Raw genomic sequence first — 14,927 nt, 5'->3', positions numbered from 1 at the left:
TCAAGCGTTGTTATGAAGGCCGCTTCCATCCAATTCAACACCCAGATTATTGGCCAGAATTATCATTTACAAAAGTTTGTCCAAATGCGGACTTACTTAGAGAACAAGGTCGACCAAAAAGTACGCGGATTCATAATGAAATGGATTGGAGATAAGCAAGCCAAAAAGTGCGATGTACAATTTGTAAAAGAGAAGGACATAACAGACGCACTTGTCCACACCATACACTGGGTGCTTCATCGTCTTTGGGTCATTAGGATTTTTATTTTTATTTTTTTACTTGTATATTTCATGTATTTGTATTCTTTATGTATTTATAATTTTCATGTAATTGTATATTTCATGTATTTATATTCTTTATGTATTTATAATGAATTTATGAAATGAATTTATTTAATAAACTTATTTTATGTAGTTGTATTTTCTTATATATATTTTATGTTGTCGATTATATTATGTAATATAATTTGAACTTTTTAGTAATGGAGCCTAGTCCTTCTAATCCTGTACAATTGTACCAACAAAACACGCATCGTTCACAAACAGTATGAGATAGTTCTTCCACTATAGTGCTGAGTTGTTGGAGGAGGGAGGTGACTGCACAAAGTACTATCCCATTTGATTACCGCATTATTCCATATGTTCAGGAGGCGGGTTTTCTTGGGGTTGCACAGATTGGTTTCATCCAGCTTGATTGACACCTGATTACTACTCTAGTTGAGCTCTGGAGACCAAAGATCCACACATTTCACTTGCCCTGTGAGGAATGCACTATTACGCTGCAAGATGTTGCCGTACAATTTGGGTTAAGAGTGGACGGGCAACCACTGACAGGCTCACTACAGTATGACTGGAAGAACGTTTGTGAAGAGTTGTTAGGCGTTCTGCCAGAGGATCTGAAGGAATCAAGATTGAGTATCCCTTGGTTGGCGTCCCAGTTTCCCGAATTACCTCCTGATGCCGACGGCATCGGCGTACGTAGGTACGCACAAGCATACATCCTGCAGCTTATTGGAGGATTTTTATTTTCCGAGAAGTCAAATACTCTGGTGCATCTCATGTTCCTCCCATTATTGTCTGATTTTGAGCACGCTGGTACGTACTCGTGGGGTGGTGCATGTCTTGCATGGTTGTACAGAGAATTTTGTCGGGCTTCCAATGCACAAGTGTTGGAAATAGTGGGGCCACTGATACTATTACAAGTATGAACTTATAATCGATTTCCAATTGTAACACCACAAGTCCAACTATAGGCCTCAGATTATCGTCCACTTAGTGCCAGGTATTATTTTCTTTATATATTTATTTCGTTACCATTTTATGTAAAAATATAACTTAATTGTATTTCTTTTTATAATTTTGGATAGAGTGGTGTATTAGCTGCCTCTGAATAGTTAGAAAATATGTTGCTCGTGTACAGAAAAAACATTTGACATGCTGACGCCCAATCAGGTAGTAAATATGTATATAAATGAATATTTAAAAAATTTTATATGTATACTAATTATTTTTTTTTGTCAGGTTATTTGGACACCATATTCACAGATTTGGTCATCCTTACCTGATTATTGTCGTGATGGTGAAGACATCTGGTTGATTGTTAGCCCTCTTATATACTTCCATATAGTAGAGTTGCATCATACAGATCGTGTGCTGAGACAGTTCGGTATGCGACAAACGATACCTTTGTTGTCCTATACACTCCCAAAACTATACCAGATCGATTTAAGAGGTAAGCATGACCAAGACTGGCGTGAATCCATGCATAGTATTTATCCTACTGGCATGGACAACGTGATCGTTGTGCACAGGGAGAATTAACAGATGGACCAACTGTATCAGACGACTACTTTTCCTGGTACAATTCGATCACGAGGCCATTTATCTCACGAGATGACACTTACTATTATTGCATGGTAAGAGATTTCAAATCAAACATTTTCCATATATATAATATGAATATTGTTTAATATTTTTTTTATTCTACAGAATAATTTTATCGACGATGTTCAACAATATTTAGTGCAGAACAACCTACTAGAATTGGGTTCAATGTGTCAGCAAACATTGATCAACGTAGAAAATATTATTCAACAAACAAGACGACTCAATGTTGCTGACACCGATCGAAGACGTATTCGTCGTAGATGACAACGATAACGGGGTGAACCTAATTTAGAGAGACACGAAGACAACCCCCATGAGGAGTAAGAGCCAGAGGGTAGTTTTTAAATCCCACATTGTATCATTTTAAAATTGCAAATCTCAAAAGAACTAATTGTAAGTATTATTTAATATCATGATATATTTTTTTTAATATAAGTGCAAGATGTTTTCATTGTAGATTAAATATATAATTAAGTTTAACAATTAAAAAAAAAATTATAAGCAACAATGAAGGAATTAAGGTTTAACAATTAGCTTTAAAAAAAAGAAAAAAAAAATAAGCGAATCGTGTACCGGGTACACGAGTTCGCTTGACTGATCAACCAATCAGCTGACGTGGTCAGCTGATTGGATTAAATGCTCGTGTACAGGGTATACGATTTTACTATCCTAAATCTGATAATACTTTCCCAAAATACCTATTTTTAAAAATACTTCCCCCAACCCTATTTTTGTCGTTATTTATTAAAAAAACACTATTAAAAAAAAAAATCAATATATGATCTAAAGATGATAGTTTATGTAAAAATCCCTTTGTATAAATTAAAGTGGGCCGGCCCAAGTCAATGGAATCGAAACTTTATCTCGAAGTCGCGTAGGATGCATACACCCGCACAAATTATCATTCAACCCTAATCCATCTTCCTCTCTCTCTCTCTCTCTCAAGCTAGCCCTAAAAAAAGCTAATGTCTGGTATGTACGATCAAGGAGGAGACGCTGCTCCGTCGTACGGAGCCCCTGGAGGCGGTGGAGGATACGGTGGTGGAGGTGGAGGTGGAGGATATGGGGGCGGTGGTGGTGCAGGCTATGGTGGGAAGGGCGGTGACGGTGGATATGGCGGTGGAGGCCGGGGTGGCGGCGGCGGTAGAGGCTATGGAGGACGAGGTGGCGGCGGAGGTGGAGGCTACGGTGGTCGAGGTATGCACTTCTCTTTTGTTCTTTGATTCGTTATTACTATTATTGTTTCTCGATCTTTCATTGACAAGAATCTCTGTGGAAAGGAAGTTTAATGTTTAGAAAAAATTTAGGATTTTTATCCTTTATTTGTTAATTCTTGTCGGAAAGACTTTCTTTTGGTTTTACTGGTTAAACGATGTTATTGCTCTGTATTGCTTTTGAAAGGTTCATTTTTTGATATTGGGTGCGGCGCGTGACTTCTATTCGTTTAGTGAATTTCCTGCGATTGTATCTAACTGTAAAGAGTTACATGTTCTTCCTCGCCTCAGTTTCTTTATGTGCCTTTTGTTTTGATCCAAATTAGGCGGCGGAGGCGGAGGCGGAGGCGGATATCAAGGAGGAGATCGAGGAGGGCGAGGGGCTGGACGCAGTGGCGGAGGTGGTCGTGGCGGAAGTGGCAGAGATGGGGATTGGGTCTGCCCTAATCCTGGGTAGGTTTTATTCCTTCTTCGTCTATCACTGAGTTCTTTTGTTTTATTTCATTTTCAAGGGTACACTGAGCGGCTCCCCATCCCTAAATGCATAAATTTTAGACTTTTATATGGGGAAATTGTCTTATGTTTGTTAGCGAAGTTTATGATTGAAACTGATGTTTTGTTTTGTTTATTTATTATTTTTTTTTTTGCCAATTTGCCAATATAGCTGTGGAAATTTGAACTTTGCTAGAAGAGTGGAGTGTAACAAGTGTGGTGCACCTTCACCTGGTGGTGCTAGTGATCGAAGTGGTGGTGGCGGCGGTGGTGGTGGTTATAATAGAGGTGGAGCTGATGGGGGTTACGGTGGAAATCGTAATGGCAGAGGTGGTAGTTACCATGGTGGTAGAAGTGGAGCTCATGATGGAGGTCGAAATGAAGGTGGGAACAGAGGTGGTAATTCTTTTGGTGGTCACCAGGGAGGAGAAGATAGCAGGTACGGTCAGGTGCCCCCATCCTCGGCACCCTCATCTGGTGGTCTTGCTGGCTCTTATCCACCATCTTACCATGCTGGAACTGCAGATTACGGGACTGATGCAGTTCCTCCTCCTGCAAGCTACAGTGGAACTACATACCCTCCAAGTTATGGTGCTCCCACTGGTGGCTATGGTGGTGATAGTCTAGGTGATGGGCGTGGTGCTGCTGGTCGGGGTGGGCCATCAGGTGGATATGATGGTGGCTACAATGCTGGTGGTAGAGGTGGCTATAATGCTGGTGGTAGAGGAGGAGGAAGCTATAATGCCAGTGGCGGTAGAGGTGGTGGTTATGGAAGTACACCAACAGCAGAGCCAGCACAGGTTAAGCAGTGTGATGACAATTGTGATGATTCGTGTGATAACTCTAGAATCTATGTATCTAATTTGCCACCAGATGTGACCATTGATGAATTGAGAGAATTATTTGGTGGGATTGGTCAAGTAAGTAACCTTCTCTTAAGCTATAATCTGTTGCATCTGGTATTCTATCCTGGTTGGAGTGGGCACCATGTGATCATTAATTCTTTTTTAGTCAATGTAGAGGCTTCCAAACTATATTTCCATACTTAGAAAGTTGACTTTTGATTACGAGGAAGTTGTTTGTGATAAATGAAGCTCTTATAGAGCTAGTTCTATTCTCCTTGCCAATGAAATGTCAGCAATTGATGTTCTGCTTTCTCTAGAATGTGTCAGTACATGGAATTCCTGATTGTCAGTTCATACTTTTTAAATAATGAGTATACTTTCATCTATTTTCTAAGCGAATGATCTTTTCATGTTCAGAAGTTATGTTATGAATTCTGTCTGAGACATTTGTTAATGATTTAGGAAGTTTTGTAGGGCTAGCTCTATTTTATTGGTAATAAAGTGGCTTTTCAAGTTCTGAAGAATCTTTTTTCAGCATTGACTTTTGCTTGTAGCTTCAAATATTGAACTGTTTAAATGAGGCCTTTTTTGCATTTTTAATTTGAAGATTGGAAGAATCAAGCAGAAGAGGGGCTACAAGGATCAGTGGCCTTGGAACATAAAAATATATACAGATGAGATGGGGAATAACAAAGGCGATGCATGTGTATCATATGAAGACCCCTCCGCGGCACATTCTGCTGGCGGTTTCTATAACAGTAACTACTGGCTCCTATAGTATTATAATCACAACATTAGCAATTATGGTTTTAATTTTAGTTTCAATCTCTCTACGATATCATTTTTCAATGATCATACTTTTGTATACTCAGATTATGATTTGAGAGGCTATAGCATCAATGTTGCAATGGCTGAAAAGTCTGCACCGAGGGCTCCACCCACATACAACCATGGGTACTTGCTTTGCCATTATTCTTTCAAAACAAATAGAGAAGTCGGAGCAGAGTTTAGGCATGCGTACATCTAAAAATATGTGCTTATTAGTTTTTTCTTGGTGTTAGTTTTCTCTTTCTTATACACATACACGAGCAGAAAAAGATTCTTGTTGGCTGAATCAGGATAGGACGAGTTACGGTTTTGGCTAATATTCAATACTGTTTGATGTCCCCAAGTTCATGTTATCTAGGAACTATCAACGATATTCTTTGTTTGATTTTTTGCTCTGAGATCCAGACATATTTGAGAATTAGGCTTTGAATTAAATTAGTCTGTCTTACCCATTTTAGTAGAAATGTTTTGTATTAGTCTTTTTACTGTTCATAATGAATTATTAATCATTTAGTAGGTACCTGTTTAGAATGAATTCTTGAGCGTGGGTGTGTATGCTTTTATCTTCTTGTTTTGTGCTAATATTCTAATATAAAGATATTTTAACTGATTCATTCATATTATTATATAATGAGCAATACTTGGGTGTAGTTTGGGCTACACCCATCTTTTCACATCCCACTTAAGCACAATAGAAAAAATTAAAAAATGTTCGAGAAGAAAAAAAGGAAAGAAGAGTTTGACATGTAGGAAATTGTGATTGGACAATCGGTGGGATGGGAATAGATGGGTGTAGCTTAGGATGCATCCAAGTTTTCTTTTCATTGTATAATTATTATGCTTTAGAAGATTTGTCATCTTGCACTGCTTAATTCTCCTTTCATGTTGCAGTGGTGGTGGTAGAGGTGGATATGGAGGTGGTGGAGATAGGCGCAGAGATAGCTATAGGGATGGAGGCTCTGGACCTGATAGACATCAGCATGGTGGAAATCGATCCCGTCCTTACTGAGAAATTCAGCATTGAGCATTTTATGTAATGGGAATTGTGATCTTAGTGTTTTAGTTTTGTTCCATGGCTGGATTCTTGAATTGGAGACCAAAGAGGTAGGTTGTTCACTTTCTATGGGCAAGAGACCTCTTTGCTCCTTTTTATCTATAGTGGTACCTGGAGGATTATAATCTTGCTCGGGCTTGAGATTAATCTAGTTGTGTGAATGTTTTTTTTTATAGAGGCAGGCGGATAATCTCCAAACTGCTTGTTGCTAAGGTAGGTGTTGATGTTTTCAGGTGAGTGCTTCTCTTTCCATAACCATTCTTAGAATCATGCACTGGGTGCTCTGATGTATAAGCTCCGCCTGATCTCAGCTACATCCTTGTTGGATCTGATGCAAGCATATCTTAGCCTATAATCATCATTTCTGCATTCATATTTTAATTATTGAATATTAACTTGCCATGTTCTTTACTCTTTTAACATCGTTTATTATTATCTGTTTGTTAGGGATGATCGGAAAATTTGTCTTATTCCTTAATTCATCTTGCACACATGTGTTCGAGGCTGCTTGTGATATTTGATTAAATTTTTTAATTTCCCATAATACTATCATATTTGTAAGTCATCCTAGGCTACATGGTGGTGTGGAGTTAAGTCCAATTGTCAACTGTCGCTCACCCCTTAGAATTTTGGTAATGTTTCTTTTTTGGGATTGGGGTTTTTATGCTGGCTGGGTCAGGCATATTAGAGGTTGGGATAGTTCATATCCAAGATAGGAACTTCAAATTAATGAGTCTATCTTTGTCAATTGAGCCAGTTAGGGTCAGAAGTATTGGAATGCAGGGTTTTTTTTTTTCCCCTTGGAAATGGGGGTATTTTAATGGGATGGGTATTTGGGTTTTAGGCTTTTTGGCAATGTTTCATATTTGTTTGGACGCTCCTGGTGCAATAATGTCTGACGCTCCAAATCTTCAAAAGACTCATTTTAGTTAGGTCTTAAGGCAAACACTAACCTCATGGATTGTGATGCCGTGGTGCTGTCATTTACATTCTGCACATTCGTTTGCTGCGTTAGGCCCCTTTGGAGCTCTGCCGAGGAAATATTCAGCAATAACTTCGGAATAGTCTTAGGAGTCGGGTATTGTTATTTATAAAAAGAAGACTTTGTACTTGGTTTTTTCCCCTTCCAAGGGTGGTGGGGTTGTTTCGTTGTTGCCTGATTCTTGACATTCTGCATAAACTAGTTTGTTTGAGCAATGAATGGTAATTTTCTTTATGTCTATTGTTTTCATATATTTCTTCCACAATCATCTGTTGAATGATGGAATCAAGTTTTAGTTATATTATACAATTGGAGAAGTGACAGTCTCCAATGTAATGAGTTGTGCATAGAGCTCTCGTAAGTAACGATATTGTGAGATCTTCAAATGAAACCCATATTTGAGATTTTGAACGTGTTCATCCAAACTGTTCGAATTTGAATTGGCTTTGAAGCTGCTAGTAGTCATTTACGACGGACTTTGTTGGTAATTCTTTGAAACTGAATTTTCACTTTATTTTGCCCCGGATTAATTAGCGTAAGCTTGTTTGAATGTCCAAAGAAACTATTCTAAAGTATGGGTTTGATTTCTCATTTTAAATATGGCTTGAATAATATGTGATTTTTTTGTGATTGTGGATGGGATTTTGGGAACAGATGGGATGAGAGCCAAAAACAAAAAATGGAGAATAGATCACGGTTTAAGGAAAAATAAATAACAATAATAATGGAGAAACAGTGGTAATTGTTTGGGCGAGGTTATTTAGGTCCTGTTGGTAACAATTTAGTTTTTGGGTTTTTTTTTTTTTTTTTTTTTGAAAAATTAAGCCCAAACGAATTTTTACAATGATGATTTTTTTTTCTTTTCAAAATTTAGTTGGGTTTTTTAAATCATTGTTGAAAAGTATATAAAATAAAAGAATATTGGACATGTAAGTAGGGTTGATAGGCTTAATTTTAAAAAAAAATAGAAAATATAATGGTATTAAATGGGGTTTTAATGTTCAAACTTATATGGTTGGAGAGTGATGAAGTAAAAAATATTTTAATTTAATTGTGTTCGTTAAATTTGAAAAGATAGAATACTTCTGCTAGATGCATCAGTTTACACTGCTAATTCTACTATTGCTGGTAACAATCTTAAGTTGGGCACAGGGTTGTAATTTGGATTTTTTTCATTGAAAAATTCACATTAAATTATTTTGACGTGCATGTATAAAAAAATAAATTAAAATATTTATAAACATCAGTAAATAGATATTCTGCTATTGTTTATAAATATTTTTTTTTTTTACCAATTTTGTCATTTAATTATTTTCTCTTTAATTAAATATAAAATATTTGCCTAGAATGCTAGAATAAAAATTATAAAACTCCAAAGAAGGTAACTCTGGATTTTTTTTAAAAAAATTATATTTTAAATAATATGTGGTGTGGAGAATAGATACTCTTATCTTGAGGTTGATATTTTCTTATTTACGTTAGTTTGATTGAATTTGTGAAAAGTTTGACTTTTGTTGAAGTGCTTGAGTTTTAATAAGAGAATTATATTTTATATTTTGTTAAAATTTGGGGGAATTTAATGGAAATTGAACATGAGAAAAAAAAATTGAAATCTAAACTTTGAGGAGAAAATTAATTCAACTTAAAAAGTTACGAGTGACAATAAGTTCTATTTTTTATTTTATTTTATTTTAATTTGAGAAGTTGTTTTCATTTTAAAAGGTGTTTACACAAATACTATATCTATTCAAATATAGATGATTCTTTTTCTTTTCTTTTTTTCCCCTAAAAGACAAGTATAAAGAAAATTTAAAATTTTACTTATTTATTTTGACAAGAAATATAAGTTAAAACAAAGCAATGTTTAAATTGGTGTCATTTAGTTGAATTTCTATGATTTCTGAGTAAACAAAATTTGCTTATATCTTAGACACAATGACACAAATCCCAGCTGCACATTGAGCAATATCTGCTTCCATTTTCAAAATGATATGTAAATTTGCAAAAGTTTTTTTTAAAGCAGTTTTAAAAATATCCTTAAATATAAAATGTTATTAAAAAAAGTTTACTCATAAATTTTTCAAATTCAACAACATGCAAAATGGAGACAAGATTTAAACATCTAACATCTTGATCGAAAATATGTACTTTATAATAGTTAAACTTATGTTTGGCAAAATCTACCGAACATTAATTAACTTGCATAGTTATAACTATATATCTTTTATGTGATAATTATTAATTTATATACTACTACACTATAACTATAAAATTATAGTTGTCCCCATTTGTTTGTTTTGAGGTATGTAATATCAATATGTATGAAATACGAAAGAGCTCTGATTTCTCTTTTTTTTTTTGGGCCAAAAATGGTATAATCAACTGTAACCATTACTATATCTTTCCATAGACATAATTTGACAACCATTCGATTTTTAAGAATTAAGTTTTAAGAACACAAACCTGCGATTTGGTTGGCAAGTTTTCTACATGGAAATTGACATAGGTATCCAATTTCCATGTTTGTTTCACAGTTTTCATCTTTTTACCTGAGAATAAGCTATTCCAGACATTCTCATTTCGCACAGATAAGTATTTTCTATTCCATTCTAAAACTATGGGTTTTCTCTTTTCTCCTCTTTATCTATTTTTCATTTTACATATAACTTCACTTTGAATATAGTTAACTAATTAATTAGTATTAATTTAACAAAAATGATATAAGTATTATGAATAACTCAATAATGATATACTAAAATATTTACTTTAACTTATTTTTATAATAAAAATTTATTAAATGAATGGAATTGTTTTTTTACATAAATTATTAATTTATTAACTAATAATATCTTAAATTATTTAATTAGTAAACTAGGATTAGTAAAATTTAGTAAGTATTAAGCTTCATTTTCAATAACAATAATTTATTACTTTATTGTTTTTTAATAATCAAGTAATTTATGGAGATTAATTTTAATTTGATCATTCATTATGAACATATAATCATCACTAATTATTTATAAGATGTTAATTATTTATTGTGATTATTTTTTATTACTCCGTTCGTTATTAACATATCATATTTATAAAATAATTTTTAGTATTCTTTATTATTAATATATCATATTTTTATCTCATTTTCTTCACCTTTTATATAATATATTGTCCATTTAAATATATATTTTCATATTATTTAATTAAAAGTAAAATTACTAATGTTAGCTTAGTTAATAATAAAAATGATTAAGTGTTAGATTATAATTAGTATGACGTTCATTAAATGTATTAACGGATTAATTTTAATTATAAAATTATTAAAATATTAATAGTTATATGTAAAATATTGAATATTTATAATTATAATTATAATCTTCAAATATTTATAATTAAATTATTATTGATTCATAATCAATTAATTTTTTAATGATATATTGAATATTATTTATTCTTTAAATTATTAATCTACAACAATTATAACAAGATTTTCATACTTGATTTCATAAATTAAACACGAACACAATTTTTTTTACAAAATTCTATTAGTATTCTCATGCACAACCAAACACAGTCATATGCCCAAACATCTTATTAACATACATCTAGAAATCCTTAAACCAAACGCCTAAATGAATTTATTATACCTTTAAGGATGCTTTAAAAAACCAAGCCAAAATTTGAAAATTAAAATAAAAAAAAAAACTTTAAAACTTGTTTTTGATTTTTAAATTTGGCTAAGCATGTATCTAGTTAGAAAAGATGAAAGTTATAGTAAAAGAATTGTAAGAAAAGAAAGATAATTTTCAAAAAGAAAAAAAGCAAATATCAAATGTTGGTTAGATATGTTCAGCGCAATGCATATGACTTTATTTTTAAGATAAATGAAGTTTTTCATTCTGCCCATGTGTAAAACTAATTTTAATAATTGGTAAAATTATAGCATTTAAAATGATGTTAAAAAAATATGATCAGAAATTATTCAAAGAGTTCTCAAAAGATATATAAAAAAATGGGGAAGGATACAACCTAACAAATAAACAAAGATATAAATGATAATTTGTGCTCAATTTATATCCTTGACTAAGACTTCGATTAAGAGATCCAAACTCTTCTTCCATTTCATAAATTGAAAACCTTGTTTGTTCGATATTTTATCATAAGATGTTTCAAATGCTAGATTCTAATAAGATGTTTGCAGTATCATTTTGCGGGGTGAAAAAAAATCAGTGAATAAACAAAGATGTCAAAACTTAGCCCAACTGTGATATTGAACACCTTTCAGAATTGCAAAGGGTCACAGCAAGTTAAATGTACATAAAGGTGGCTGCCAAACCTCCCCTGCGACCCTGTATAAGAGAAATTTCCGATGAAGAAACCGAGCTTTTGCGCCAGAATTTACAGTGCCTTTCCACTCTTATGGAACCTAAGACACTGAGACCAAACTCCTCCTCGTCAAGCACAAAACATGTCCATACATCATTCTGCCCATTCATTGCATATGCGGCGGTGGTGCTGGTTGTACGTTGTAAAGTGGTCCATGTGTCGGTGGTGCACGTGCATATTGCGAAACAATATCGACGCCAGCTCCTCCAGGAACCTGAAACAGGTTGTCAGCCTATATTATGGTGGTTGTGGAGATTTGATAACTATTGAGAATACATTTAAACAATGGTGTCATTTTTGCATAAAAAATAGATATAATGGAACGGTACCAAAATGAGTCTAGCTTAGTAGTCAAGATGCCACTTCTTTTCTTTGAGGTAGGAGGTTAAAATCCCACCTCTATATTGGTTTAAGTCGTGAAAAATAAACCACATATGCAACTGTTTAAGCTTCAAGGGCTGTCATAATAATCCTAAGTTCCTAACGCAAAATTCCACCTGCTTCAAGTCACAAGGAAATAAGGGCATGTTTTCTTCCTATAAAAACTACTTCACAGTCACCTCTACGGAATTTTATTACAATTTTAATTTCCATTAAAAGGAGCATTTTTGTTGCTTGGTTGGTAGCTCTGGTCATATAAAAGTATGTCTGGAAATGCTTTTAGCTTCAGTTACAATACTTTTCTCTTAAAAGTACATTTGAGTGCTTCAACCACTATGGCTGAAAGCATTCTATAAGCACTTCTTCAAACAACACTAAAAGGAGATTTTAACCTTTCGCAAAGGTACTTTTATATTATTGTCAAACACGATATTTTTTAGTCAGGAATATGTTTGGCATTCCAAACATAGCTTAAGTTTTAGGATGGTTACTTATAGTTGATAATTGAACTTCGCGTTCCAATGACCATGAATGGTGTTCACCAAGAATCAAGGCAGTATCAGCCCTACACTAAATTTTTGGGCCGTGGAACTAATACAGACATAGAGGACATACCTGATGCATGCCATAAGGGTCAGAGGGATATGAGCTCGCGCCGTATCTTATGTTTGGATGGCCGTAAGTTGTGGCATAACCGGGAACTGTATGAAATTGAAATAGAGAGTCAGCGACAAAAACAGGATGATAAATAAGTTACCGAGTACGAAAAGCAGGCTTACAAGGACTTGTTACAGCTGCTGCAGCCCTTGCTCTCTTCTCAGCATTGGCCAGTTCAGCATGCAATTTTTCAACTTCCTGAGACATGGAAACCATACTCTTTTCCATTGCCTCAGCCTGCTCAAGATTACTAGCGTGTGTTCGTTTCTCGTATTCAATAGCAGCCCTGTCCAGATCAACAACAAATAGCAAGAGGTAATTTCCAAACCTCAATTATGCTCCTCGAATAAATAGGATCCTGCAGTTGATTTCTTCTGCATAAAAGGAATGATCCTACCAATTCTTTTGTCCACTCTGTTACATAATATCAAGTTGTTTTGTTTTACAATCAACAAAGTTAACTATAGAAAACGCAGAAACTTTCACATGCCCGTAATCCTCAAAATTAGTTATTTACATTTTCATTCCACTAAGTTTTCTGATTCTATTAATTTTTTTGTTAAAAGATTTTTTTTTTATTCCAATGGTTCGAGTAACTTCATGATATTTAATACAATATTTGTGCGAAGAGGATCGTGCCAGCTCTAGTACTAAACAAGACATCTTGTTCGGGCAGTAAGATCATATGGGATCTAATATTCAAGAAGACATAGTTTTGCACAGGATTGTTTCCTTGAACAAGCATACTTCTTTTTTGTTTAAGACGAGATAGTTTTGATATATAATATTATTGAACCATGCCTTTCAAAAGTAGCTTCTCATGTAAACAGAAACTAATTTGGGACTTGAAAGCAACCACTATGTATAGCAATAATATCAATAACAAAAACAGCTAGACCAAATGAACAAACTTCAGAGCTTTTGGATGGTTCAAATTTCAAGTAGGTACCAATGTTCAAAAAATTGAAAGAGAAGGCTTAGCATTCGAATTGACAATTTGATATTCTCTTTACGGCAGAAACATACAGCTATAAAACAATTATAATGGAGTCTCAACAATTAAGCTAATACAAATTTTATGTCGAAACAATCAAATTCAGGAACAATAGATGGGCGAAACCTTACCAGCCAACTCAACATAAATTGATGCTTTAAATTGAAAAAGCTATTTCGAACTATACTGAAGGATAAGGTAACCAGGACAACATCCTAAAAGAAAAGCATCCAAAGGAGCAATCAAAATTTACCTTCCTCTTTGAATTTCATGGTGCATTCTATCAATTTCAGCTTTAATAGACGGCAATGGCTGTGACTCGGAGGAGGCTTTAGTAAGGTCGTCGCGAATTGCTTGCAACTCGGCAGTTAATTCTTGCTTGACGGTACTCAGCTTCTGTATATCCGCCCGCACTTGAACGAGCTCCGCCATCATAGCGTCCATCGCGCGAACCTCGGCATCCATTTTCAGCGATTTCTCATAAACCTCCCTCACCTCAGCGTCTCTCTCGGCCTTGACTTTAGCCGCAGTGGCCGATAGGTGCCGGAGCTCTTGCTCAGACGACGCCAGCTCTTGCTTGAGCGCCACGTGAGTGGCTGCAAGGCGTTGGTTATCAGAGAGGAGAGTTTGAATCTCTCGGTGCTGGGCAGATATCCTATCTTCGAGAAGGATTGCCTGGTGAGCCCTGGAAGAACCGCCGACGGAAGATGAGTGAGAAAGACGATGATGGGATCGACGATCATCAGGCGGGCTTCGACTCAACGGAACTTCGCGTCGTTTCAAGGCATTCGGCTGATGGCTTCGTCCGGCCATGCCTGAGGATAGCGCGTTCCTCCTCCTTCGATGCTCTTCGTTGTTCTTCACAGACAAGCAGCTGAGATTCGAGGCCAAAACGAATTGAGAGATCGAATTTTGGCGACGGCAGTTTTCGTTTCGGTTCCTTATTTGGAAGGGTTCCGTCCGCCCGTTGTTTGGTTGGCCGGTTACCGGATTTCAATCGACGGCGAGAATGTGTACTAATGGGCTTCACTAGTTGGGCTTTACTTTCAGGCCCATTTTGTTTATACACGGTTATGAGCCCAACTTACAAATATGGGTCCTTTACATTTAAGCCACCCCCACATTTGAAACTAAATAATTAAATAAATAATAATAACACTATTTAATTTAACTTACACTATTTCTGGTAGTTTTTTTAGTACTATTATATATG

General features: G+C 34.9%; 2 protein-coding genes across 4 annotated transcripts; one reads left to right on the top strand and one right to left on the bottom strand.

The window, feature by feature from the left end:
• The first annotated feature begins 2,781 nt into the window (after nucleotides 1–2,781).
• On the top strand, nucleotides 2,782–7,536 carry TAF15B (TBP-associated factor 15B). 3 transcript variants are annotated; one of them, XR_016531614.1, is made up of 7 exons: nucleotides 2,782–3,084; nucleotides 3,428–3,554; nucleotides 3,766–4,513; nucleotides 5,046–5,196; nucleotides 5,311–5,392; nucleotides 6,158–6,370; nucleotides 6,497–7,536. XR_016531614.1 is itself a non-coding variant. In XM_090316910.1 (6 exons), exons 1-6 carry the CDS (start codon nucleotides 2,853–2,855, stop codon nucleotides 6,273–6,275), a joined length of 1,458 nt encoding a protein of 485 aa, XP_090173036.1. In that variant the 5' UTR covers nucleotides 2,782–2,852; the 3' UTR covers nucleotides 6,276–7,536. The 3 variants fall into 3 exon arrangements, 1 of the variants encoding a protein (XP_090173036.1); XR_016531615.1 differs by having other exon boundaries at nucleotides 6,554–6,826; XM_090316910.1 differs by having other exon boundaries at nucleotides 6,158–7,536.
• A 3,855-nt stretch (nucleotides 7,537–11,391) lies between these two features.
• LOC120082831 (protein FLC EXPRESSOR) lies at nucleotides 11,392–14,698 on the bottom strand. Its single transcript, XM_039038163.2, has 4 exons — nucleotides 13,968–14,698; nucleotides 12,843–13,006; nucleotides 12,679–12,764; nucleotides 11,392–11,896 (listed from the first exon to the last, which is right to left on the bottom strand). The coding sequence occupies exons 1-4, from the start codon at nucleotides 14,525–14,527 to the stop codon at nucleotides 11,789–11,791; spliced, it is 918 nt and encodes a 305-aa protein (XP_038894091.1). The 5' UTR covers nucleotides 14,528–14,698; the 3' UTR covers nucleotides 11,392–11,788.
• Nucleotides 14,699–14,927: the final 229 nt, after the last annotated feature.

Source organism: Benincasa hispida, chromosome 8, assembly GCF_027475165.1.
Source record: "Benincasa hispida cultivar pf3 chromosome 8, pf3_genome.v1.1, whole genome shotgun sequence".
Classification (NCBI taxonomy): domain Eukaryota; kingdom Viridiplantae; phylum Streptophyta; class Magnoliopsida; order Cucurbitales; family Cucurbitaceae; genus Benincasa; species Benincasa hispida.
Note: the sequence above shows the minus strand (reverse complement) of the source record. Positions and strands in the feature narration are given on the sequence as shown.